Source organism: Tinamus guttatus, unplaced genomic scaffold (assembly GCF_059628265.1).
Source record: "Tinamus guttatus ecotype Peru unplaced genomic scaffold, ASM5962826v1 Tinamus_guttatus_pri_ptg000247l, whole genome shotgun sequence".
NCBI classification, from domain to species: domain Eukaryota; kingdom Metazoa; phylum Chordata; class Aves; order Tinamiformes; family Tinamidae; genus Tinamus; species Tinamus guttatus.
In genome coordinates, this window is record NW_028288781.1 from 6,390,792 (window position 1) to 6,401,849 (window position 11,058).

The following is an 11,058-nucleotide window of genomic DNA, read 5'->3' on the forward strand; positions in this document are numbered from 1 at the left end:
TCACTTCTAGTTCGACTAGGAGGCAAGGGGGAAATGGTCACTTTTATCCACTAGAAGGCAGTTCTTTCTGGCCCAGCACGCCTGGCACTGTCTCTTTGGTATTTGAAAAACTCAACCTGTTGTTTTTTCCAGTCCATTTCCTACTTTTGCTGTGATGGTAGTTTGGCAGAATCATAGACTGGTTGAGGTTGGAAGGGATCATCTAGTCCAATCCCCCTGCTCCAGCAGGGACACCCAGAGCACGGGGCACAGGGTGGCATCCAGGCAGGTTTTGAAGATCTCCAGAGAAGGAGACTCGACAACCTCTCTGGGCAGCCTGTTCCAGTGCTCTATCACCCTCACAGTAAAGTAGTTATTCCTCATATGGAGATGGAATTTCTTTGTAAGAGAAGCTAATCACATTCAAACCTTTCTGTTTCCCATTACCTGCTGCCAAATGTAGCTCAAATATATTGTTCCCGACTCTCTCATTCTTCATCCAGTACTTTCCTCCCATTTGTTCCTAAAAACAAAACTAAAAAAACCCAACCAAACAAAGACTTATGGCCTTGCTGTCTGTTCCCCACAACAGGCTTGACTCTTTGGCTCCTTACCTTTCTCTAAAGGCTCTCTTAGTGATCTCCAGTAAGGAGATGCTTCTGAAAATGCCTTGGAAATGTGAGGCTGCACTTTCATTCAAATATAAGGATGTGATTTGAAGTGCTATGATATGTGTATAGACATATGGAATTAGGATTTTCTGTTGTTGTTTTTGCTGTTTTGGGATATTAGCGTGGGGTGGAGTTTCTTCATACAGACTCAAGGAACCAGGTAGAGGTGTCTGCACCCAGGAGGTCTTAGCAGCACAAAGATACTGATGTTCAGCTCCATGGATTTATGCAGAAAATGTTAATATGTGGCTGTGATCCTAGTGCAGTTGGTCTCTGTCTGATTTAAAGCCATTAAATGCAACTGTTCCTATTTGCTCCTGAACAAGAAAGAATGTGATGTTCAGCAGCAAAAATACCATGCATCAAACTCCCTTTTTTGTCAATTTATTTATTTGTATAAATCAGTGCTATATAGACAAATGGAGTTGCATAGACAGGAAGGAACCATTTTTTGGCTCCCAATCTGTTTGTCCGTTTCCTTATAACTGTGCACAGTTGCTTGGATTTTTATTTTGATGCTACCTTGGGGACAGTTCTATGTATGCATTTTGGTCACCTGTCCTGGAGTGGGACACTATGCGTGTTCCACACATGGACCTTCAGCTTTACCTTCTCAGATCCAGCAGGTGACCTGAAAGGGAGAAACTGTTTTACCTCAACTCCTTCTCTGGGAAGCCTTCTTTCTAAAGCCCCCATGCACAGTGGTCTTCAGGAGTGCTGTGCAAGCACCTCCAGGAACATGGGAGGGGAAACAGGAGGTTGCACAGGGCTAGAACAATCTGTATTCCTCAGCACGCGTTTCTAGGCTGCTGGGTTGGGTGCCCAGGCAGGGAGGATTCCTCCAGGGTACGATACGGATTGCCCTGACCACTGCAGTGGCGTGTGAGGGCAGGGCCGTGTAAGCCCTTGTCTGTGCTGGCCCTCGTGCCTCCCCATGGGAGCTGAGCACTACTGCTGTCACGGTGACGGGCAGGGCTCGCGGGAGCACTCGCTTTGTGCCCACACCGGTTGTAAAATGTAACAGACTTCAGCTCCAAGGGACACTCTCTGGGATGAAACAGCAGCACAGGCCCTTGGGCTTTGGTCCTCGCAGTCACGCTGGCCCAGCCTTGCCTGGGCCTCTGTGGCAGCGGCATAAGCCTAGTGTACAGCGCAGCAGGCGCCCTGGCCCGGCAAGGCCAGCCACTAGCTGCAGCAGCGCAAATGGGGTCGGGGCTTGGCCACCTTCTCCACCCAAAAAATGCCCCTAGGATCCGTCTTCTGCCAGGGACTGGCACTGAGGTATTCAAAGTTGGTAACATGGCGTTGCAGGAGTCCCCGGCAGGATTTCCAGAGCTTTTAAACAGCCCGAACGGTGTAGTCGGACTGGCTTTGGGCAAGGGCTGATGGTAGTGCTTTATTTGTCATGAATTCACTTTTACAGCTTGTTTCAAGCAACGCCCCTGCTCTGCAGTCTAGCAGTATGTAGTGACATCCACTGTTCCTTGGTTCAAGTCATGCTTACCTTGGCAAAGGTTTCTTAATCTTGAGCCTGGAGGGGTTGATGTACTTTCATAGTAAATAGTTCCGTATTTCAGTGATTATGCTGCAAAAGGAATACACAAACTAAAGCTATTATTCAGTGATATTTGTATGATAAAGCCTCCATCTTCCACTGATTTTGTGGTACATCTGTTCTTAGGTGCTTCCATGCTTTGCATGACTTGTCTGCAGGCTTTCGTTGAGGTGGCAACTGTTAACAGTTTTGTGTTTGTGTTGCAAGGAGAGTTTTCGTGTTCTCTTCAGCACAATTTTGGTAAGACAAGAAGCACAGCTACCATTTGCTTTGCCTGGGCCCTCTGTGGAACTGAGGCACAGCAACGGCAGAAAGGCCTGTGTCCATTTGCATTCTTCCAGTTAGCTTGCAGGGGAATAGGCTATAACCCATTAGGCTAAATCCTTATTTGCTCAAGTGAAGTAGAGTCCTTGTGCACTGTTAGTATGCTGCTAACAAAAACTCATTGGCAAGCCAGTTCAAGGGCTTTTCCTCGTGATGGCTTTTAACACCTTTTGTTATGTGTATTTTGTCTGTTCAGATAAATTTTATTTTTTCCTCCCACTGGCTTTAATTAGCATGTAGGAGGTCAGATTTGGCTGGTTATGATGATCACAATTCCTTTTAAATGCTTATTTCTTGGATTTTAGAATTTTTCTTCCATGAAAAACGAAACTATTGGCTCCTCCTCCTTTCTTGCAGGGCCGTTTATCAGCGTGGTGCTGTCGAAGCTGGAGAACATGCTGGAGAATTCCTTGCATGTAAATTTGCTGCTTATTGGGATTATTACTCAGCTGGCAAGTTACCCACAGCCTCTTCTTTGCTCCTTCCTGCTCAACACCAACATGGTATTTCAGCCTAGCGTACGGTCGCTTTATCAGGTACCTGATCATGAGCATTAGTCATGCCTATTCTAAATTGGAACAGTATTTTTGGTGTCTTTTTTTCTTTCTTTCTTTTTTTAATTTTCCTGTAGCTGTTTTCAGTTCCACCTGTTGTTCTCCCACCTGTCTGGGAGCCTCTCTCATCTCATTTTGATGTTTTAATTATATTTGTGCAAAGAACTGGAAATTCTGTCTGACCATAACTTTTATCATAACACTTTTTTTAATGCAGCTGGAGGAAGCCTGAGTATTCAGACTATGGCTGCATTGGGCTCGAGGGAAGAAAAAGTAATTGTTACTGTTGTATTGGCAGGTGCTGGCATCTGTGAAAAATAAAATTGAGCATTTTGCTTCTATCGAAAAAGACTTCCCAGGTCTTCTCCTGCAGGCCCAACAGTACTTACTTTTTCGTGTGGACACTTCTGATGCAGCTGAAGAATTGCAAACCAAAGGTAAATATTAACCATGCTCCCAGTGCAGAGGAGTGCTGCGGGGAAGGACTCACCAGTTTCCTCTTGTTTTCTGCACTATATGTATAAATAGGTAGTGGGTGCTTTATGAATATCATTAGCCAGCTGCACATTTCTGGCTTTAAACTGGTGATCCTCGGGAGACCACAGTGTATGGATGTAGGTGCGTGCTGTCTGCTCTTCAGAAGCTTTTATCATGTCTTTGCTACAGAAAATCCCTGTCCAAAGAGTAACAAACTCAATTCTTGCTTGGCTCCCTGTCAGTTTGGCAGTAAACAAACTTGCTTTCAAGGCGTGAGGTAAGGTGGCATATGTGCATGATTTTGCTTTATTTTTAGCCTGACCTTCAGCTAGTCATTGGTTCTTTATTTGCAAGTGCTAGGGAGGATAGAAGTCCAGAATGGATTTGTTTCTGCAACAATTGAATAAAGCCTCGGATCATGGATTAGGCTGCTGCTAAGGGAGGTGGGTAGGAGCCAGGAAACATGGAACGTGCTCCGCTGAGTGAAAGCAGAAAACATGGTGACACAGAAAGGGTACCAGCCAAGAGTCCGAGGAGCGAGCGAGGCTCTGCTGCAGTGAGCCAACCTTGTAACGCTGGGCGTCCCCAGCGCAGGGCTCCCCGCGCTGTCCTCAGGCCACAGCGTGAGGTTGGTGTAAATACACCAACCGGAGAATCTTCCTCACTAATGGAGGAATTTTCAGGTGTGGCTGGGCCACGGGCAGTGCTGGGGGCCTGGCCTGGAAACTCGCCCTTTTCTGGGGTTGCTGCTGAGCGGTCGGCCTTGGCAACGTGGTTCTGGTGACTTCCTGCCGGTGGGAATGTTTTGGATGTGATGAGCACAGTGAGCATGGTCATTACATACTCCTCCGTAGGGTCTGAGAGTCTGCAGAGAGGGCTTCTCATTGATCGTTTGGGATAGCTAGTGATCATCCCACTCTGCCTAGATCTCTGTGAAGATGATGATGCTTGGGGGTTTCCAGAGGTGTGGAAAACAGGGCTCTCTATAAGCCTCTCTTAATTGTATTTTCATTTTTCAAGGCACTGTATAATAATTGTCTTAGTCTCTAGTCAGCATGGTGCGTGTTTCTAAGACTTGCAGTACATCTAGTCTGCAAAATTACCATCTCACCAAGGCTGCTTCTGGAAGAATTAGTCTGTGAAGGTGCATGCTGTAAATGAGCAGTTTATTGCAAATACCGGCAGGGGTTCAGGCACCGCGTTCTGGTGCCGTAGATTAGAGATCCTTAAAATTAGAAGGTATTGTAGCTAGGATGTGGGAGACAAGATTAGGAGGCAACACCTAATGTCTTTTTTTTTCAGGTACTGTCAGTACTTTATATAATGTGTTCCCAGTGGAAATTCATCCACCTGAGTACACTTCAAGTGTTATACTTCAGAGGTTTTAGTGCTGGTTAGTCATACTACAGTTAAATAAAACAGTCTGTGATTTTGGCATTTATGTGTGCTTCCTATTTTACATCAGTTTTTGTGGGCTTCAGAATTTGCCAGGTCTCCTCATACTGGTTATTATTTAGGAACAGGAAACAGAGGCTGCTTAGTCACCCTGCTGGTACATTTTCTTCTGTTTTGTGGAAGCCACTGTAAAAAATGCACGTCTTGACAAGTGAGTAGGGAGTAAATATGTGTGGATAACTACAGCTTTGGCTGCGAGCCAGGCTAGCGAAGGCAGCAATCAAATTCTCTTTCTTAGGGCAGATTGCCTCACTAGTCCATCAACACACACAAGGTCAATTAAGAAGTGCAAGGTAGGAACAACTGCACTAATGGTAAATGAAGCAGAATGGGGAGATTCTCTCAGTTTCTTGCAGGATGCCCAAAGGTTGTTGCATTAGAGCTAATATCAAGGTGCTCTGGGGTTCTTTCTCCAGTGGAAGTGATAAATAACCCCAATCAGATTTCCCTGCAGGTCTGAGCATAACTGGCTTCCTACAGAATTTGGGCTTGAAAAATGGAAGGCAGGCTTATTGTATAGCACAAATGTAAAACAGAAATATCCCAAAGCATTTCCTTTCTCCTGACACTGATGGTCTCCACAAATCTTCTAGCAGAACTGAGCAATTAATGTTCTGCTTGCAGTAGTGCATGGCGCGCGTAAAGACTAGTTTGGCTTAGGCGTAAGCACGTAAAGCTGGCGGGATCCAGATCCCAGGGGAGATGCTCCCCTTCTGTCAGCACCCTGGCAACCCTGCTTCCTCAAGCAGCAGTTTGCTCAGTTTCTCACTTGCATGATTCAGTTGGCATCCTGACCCCAGAAAGAAGTGGACAAGCTCGGGCAAAGAAAAAATCCAATCTCTGGTCCCTAGACTAGTTTTCTCTGTGGGAGTTTGATGGGTTTTTTTGTTGTTGTTGTTTTAGGCTTCCTCCCCCCTCCCCTCCCTTGCTTGCTTGGGTATTTTGAAAGCAATTTAGTCTGAATCGAATGTTTTTGTGGAAACATGTCAATTTTGCCTTTTGGAAGGATGAGTTTAAAAACAAAAACTAAACTAACTTTGACAGCATACTAACATTCTTGTTTTATTGCCTAAACTATTTAAAATAATTATGAAGCATTTTGACAGTGTTGGGGGGAAAAACAACCCTTCACGGGAAGACCAAACTTCATCTATTCATTGTAATTCATAATTTAAGTTGTTTTTCTTCTCACAGCCAAAATTTTCCATAGAACTGAAATTCTCCTGCCTAGTAGATAGAAATCTGTAGAATAGCAGTATGAATGATTGATAAGTCTGGAGCCGGAGCTGTTTTTTGCAACTTGAGCAAAGAACACCTCTGCTAGGTGATTGAGATTAAAAATTCTTTCAGTGCTGGAAAGTGCACAGGGGTTCCTGAGTGCCACAGGAGGACTTTGTAAAAGGTGCCCTTGGGCGCAGGCGGCCTCTGCTCGGCCGCTCGGTGCTGCGGCAGGCGGCCCGTGCAGGGCCGGGGTGAGCGCCGGCCACCAGGGGAGCACAAACAGCGCGGCGCTGGCTTTACTGCCCCTGCGAGCGCAGCTCACACGGCTCTCATAAGAACTGGTGCACAGCTGAAGAGAGCACCCGTGCTCGGTTGCCCAGAATTTTATCAGACTAAGCTCTTGGTCGCCATGGCCTCTTGTGGCAGGGAGTTCGGCAAGTTAGTTTTTTGGATCTGTCCAATAAATCAATAAAAATAGTTTTTCTTGGTAAAAGAAGTTAAGAAATATTTCTTTCTATGGATGTTAAATTTTGTCACCTTCTTAGCTACCCAGAACCTCATTTAGTTGAAATGCAGTTCTGCTGCAGGTTGAAATGAGGGGCGATTGATGGAAATTTAAGTGCTGCTGTCACTGCCATTCCATACATTTTGCTGCTTGAGCCCTGCCTGAGCCTCTGAACTCTGGCAGGAGAGATCATGTAGCCGTCTGTACTGTGGAGAACACGTGATGACTTTTACTTTTTTTTTTTTTTTAGTGTTTATTTCTTGATGACAAGTAGTAAAAGTTGGCAGGGACTAGAGCTGTAGAAAAGTAAAAATTTTCAAGCAGTTTTTCCCTTAGTTACTGTCTTAAATTCTCATGATAGTTTGCCAGCTCAGGCTTTAAATGTATTTTCACAGTGATTAATGGAGGAGAGGAGGGAGGAGATAGAAAAAGTGAAGGCCACTTTGACCCAGGGAGGGCTAGAATACAGTATCGTTTTGAATTGAGAAAACCATGCTGGGTTTAGATGGTAGATATTACCTGACTCCTATTTCCTAAGGTTAATCCATAGTATTATTTCCCGTGACTCCCCGACTGGCTACGTATTTCTTTCATCAGAGCTGGAAGTGAATAATACATAATCTAGGAATAGATGGCTAATGAAAAATGCAACAGAATTGGGCCATATGGAACTTTGAAACTCTGGATTAGTGGAGCATCTTCCTGCACTGCCCGGACATTGCAGCCTGCAGCCCTGAGCACCCCCAGCGTGCCAGGCGGGTCTGCTTGCGGCACAGCCCCGCGCGCGCCGCCTGTGTTGAGCCTCTCTCCCCTCTCCTCCTGGCCCTAGGTAACGTCCAGCACGAGAGCAGCACGAGCAAGGGCAGGAGCCTCTCCGACGCTTCTCCGGCCGTACTCCAGCCTTTCCTGGGACAGAAGGGAAAGAAAGGCCTGGCTCTTCCCAGCCTTCCCACGCATGTGAGGAATGCCGTCCTCGCAGCTGCCCTTTTCCCGGAGTTCCTGAAGGAGCTGGCGGCGCTGGCGCAGGAACATTCCATTTTATGTTACAAAATACTGGGGGACTTGGAGGATTATTACTAGTATCTTTTTTCAAACATGTTTTTAAAAAGCTTTTAAACAGGGTTTTAATGTAAAGCTGCTTACAAAAGAAGGTTGTACTTGGATATTTCCTGAAAATACTTGATTTGGAGGGGAAGAAAGAGGCAGAATGTTTCTCTGTGATATCTCATTAGGCCTTATAATTTTCTTCTGTGCTTATTCGAGGTATTTTTGATACTGTTGTTGTTGCAGCTTCCTAGTTCACTTCCTCCTTCTTGTACAGCCACCCTTCCTTAGGGTCATGGATTTCTGCAGCAGACACTTGTAGACTGGCTGAGAGGAGCAAACGTTTTGGCTTTTCCTGTCCAGATACGCGGCGGTTTGCTGTGGAAAAAGCATTGCCCCAAGGGGAAAGCTTCAGGCAGAGAGATACACACAAAACCTGCACGAAGCCCCTGTGTGGGAAGGGTTGTGCTTCTCCACCTCCTGGTCCTTCTCCCTCCCATCCCTTTTCCCTGAAATGGGGTTTCTTACCCATCCACCTCTGCAGCCCTTTCTAATTAGTGGCTCTTGTTTTTGAATTCAAGTGGTCTTAATGTGTGTTAAATCCTGACTAGCTGCAAGCAGGTGCTGGACCCAACACATACCACATTGCCTTATGTTGCAGACAGATCTGCAGCGCTCAGCTGTTGGTCTTTGAAGTCAAATGAACTGTGTAAGTGGATGTGGATTGCAGACTGCCTGGAATTTTCCTTGCAGTTTCTCAGCATTCTTTGATAACTACTACACTGCTACCTAAACCCTCAAGCAAGCCTTATTTAGTCAGATTTGCACAAAGTACAAAACAAAATGTTTCTATGCAAGCTGTAATTAATGTGTAGTCTATTTTATGCTTATTTTAATAAGCTAAAGAAAGGTACTCGGTATCTCTCAGTAGTATTAAAAGGAAAACAGGCTGTTTTTGTCAGCTTTTTAATGAAAAAGGTTGGCATGCTCTGGAAAGCTCTCGGCTTATTTTTTTGGTTGTTTGGGGCTTTTTTTGTGGTTAAGGGGAAAGTTCAATACTGTTTGTTTACTTTCAAATTAGGTGTTGGCTTTTCCTAATATTGCACTTTTGGGATGGTGAGGGGAGGACTGGACTCTTCACCAGCTGTGGAAAGCGAAGCAGTACCAGAGAAAGCTGTCTGCTGGTGACTAACTGCTTGAGAAAATTCTCCTCTGTGAGTAATGGGCTTCATTAGAAGAACCCAAACATGATGAATTGGTGCATCACCACCACATTTCATCTTATCTCAGCAGCATAATTGTGCTTCCAGTGTGCTCTACTTGTTGTTACATACAGAGGGGTTTGGTACAAGAAAGCCATAAACCCCCTTGTCCAGGAAAAGAAGCAGCAGCAACCCCAGGAAATTTAAAGAAATGGAAGCTAGAAATAATGTTTCCATAAACTAGTGCTCCTGCTAGTTGTAAATCCATAATGCTGGGTGCTCAAATTAATCACGTCCCTAGTTTCAAATGCACTTTTTCAGAGATTGCAAGAGAGAACAGGTAATGCCACCTGATTAACCCCCTCCCCAAAGTGTCTAATCAATCTCAGGCCATGTTTCTGTGGAACTTGCAGTGCAATTTAGATTCCTAAATCCTTCAGATGCCTCTGAAAAGTTGCACCTTTTATCTCCAAACTGCGAGAAGTATTCAGTGTGTCAGACAGCTATAGGCTGTGCCAAGGAGAAATGCCAAGCACAGCACTAAGCAAATCGCCTCAAGAGTTTCTCTGGGTCTCTCTTTGCCTGCCTGCTGCACAGCCCTCACATCTGCCACCCCTGAGCGCTGGCCGTGGCCCTCACATTGCTTCCCAGCCAGCTCTGCTTCTCTTTCCCTTCTAGCTAGTCTTTTTTCTAGGCAGCAGTTCACCTTTGCATCCCCACCCTGTAAATCATCATCTGATCTCCCAGTGGCCCTTTTTCACCTCACAAGCTTCACGGGAAACTGTAGCTTCAAATGAAGCTGTAGGCATTTTCTTAAATCTTGCTTATCTGGATTTAAGGGAGCTCTTCTGTTTTTGTTGTTGTTGTTGTTGTTGTTTGTTTGTTTGTTTGTTTTCTTTGTTTGAGCAGATTAACTTTTCTTCCCTTGTCCTAGGAAATGGCAGGTTCATCTCCCATTCTTATTTCAACCCAAGCTGCCCACTCTTACCTGCAGAGCTTCAATTGTGTCTAACATGCACAGGGTGGTAGCCTCATGTAGGTGGGGGCAGTGCTTCCTGAGCGCCTCACCACTTTTAGTAGGAGCTTTATGTGAACAAAGGAGAAACTACCCAGTGAATGTGGTCAGCTACCTTCTAATGACTGGGAATCAAGTGCTGAAGTCCAGACACTTTTTAAAGGAACTTCCTTTTAGAGATGATATTAAAAAGAAAGGGAAAAATGTCTGCAGGTCGGAGCCCAGTGCAGTAAACTCTATGAACATTCCCTTTCCTTGCTTTTATTCTGATATAAGAATCTTTATTTGCTGGGTAGGTGTGAATCTTTGGGAACTGTTAATTTTAAGTGGTGTTTCTAGAAAATATGCAAACTCAGGGCAGTGTTCTGCTCAGCAGGCTTGTTAAGGCTGAATCTTCCCTGTGTGTGTTACACTCTCCAGCCCAGTGTCTGGTTAGGAAGCCCTTTCACTCTATGGCTCATCATGCCTCCTGCCTAGATGTTATTCCCAAAGTGGGACTTTATTTTATTTTATTTATTTTTATTTTTTTTAAGGCAGAAAAGGCCTCGTGATGGGGCTGGACCTCAGAGCACTGGAGAAGCCGTGTGTACAAATAGGAGCAGGGCAGGAGAGGCGGCACGTGAGAGACTGTGCCCGTGCCGCCCGCTTGCAGCCAAGCGCCTTGCGCGGCAGAGCGCGAGGGCTTCTCCTCCGGAGGTCGAGCTGCGCTCCTTGAGCTGGAGCCTTCGCGCCCCTGTGTGCCCTGCGCCGGTCCCTCCCAAGGCCTCATGCCCAGCAGGGTGGGTTTAGCTCCTTCAGGAAGCTTTGAGGTTGGGAAGCAAAGGATAGGAGCTGCCTGATTTGGAGCAGTTACAGTAAATACAATGTCATAATCTATCATTTGAATTTGTAGCCACAGCTCCTGTTTGAGGGCAGTGTGATTTAATAAGCAATTTACTGTGCTGTATTTACTGAAATTGCTATGTCATGCCTCCAGTTTTTATGAAGGCTCCAATTACATTTGTAACAGTTAAACTGCATGTGCAGTTAGGAGCGGAATACTGAGGGCTTCTTCTT

At 45.5% G+C, this 11,058-nt stretch overlaps 1 protein-coding gene across 1 annotated transcript in view; it reads left to right on the forward strand.

The window, feature by feature from the left end:
* Window positions 1-7,915, forward strand: part of FHIP1A (FHF complex subunit HOOK interacting protein 1A) — a 32,908-nt gene extending 24,993 nt beyond the window's left edge. The window contains exons 9-11 of the mRNA XM_088526590.1: window positions 2,887-3,065; window positions 3,382-3,520; window positions 7,571-7,915. Of these exons, the coding sequence (XP_088382716.1) occupies window positions 2,887-3,065; window positions 3,382-3,520; window positions 7,571-7,821 (569 nt within the window). The 3' untranslated portion in view covers window positions 7,822-7,915. The remainder of the gene's footprint in view (window positions 1-2,886; window positions 3,066-3,381; window positions 3,521-7,570) is intronic.
* The last annotated feature ends 3,143 nt before the right edge of the window (window positions 7,916-11,058 follow it).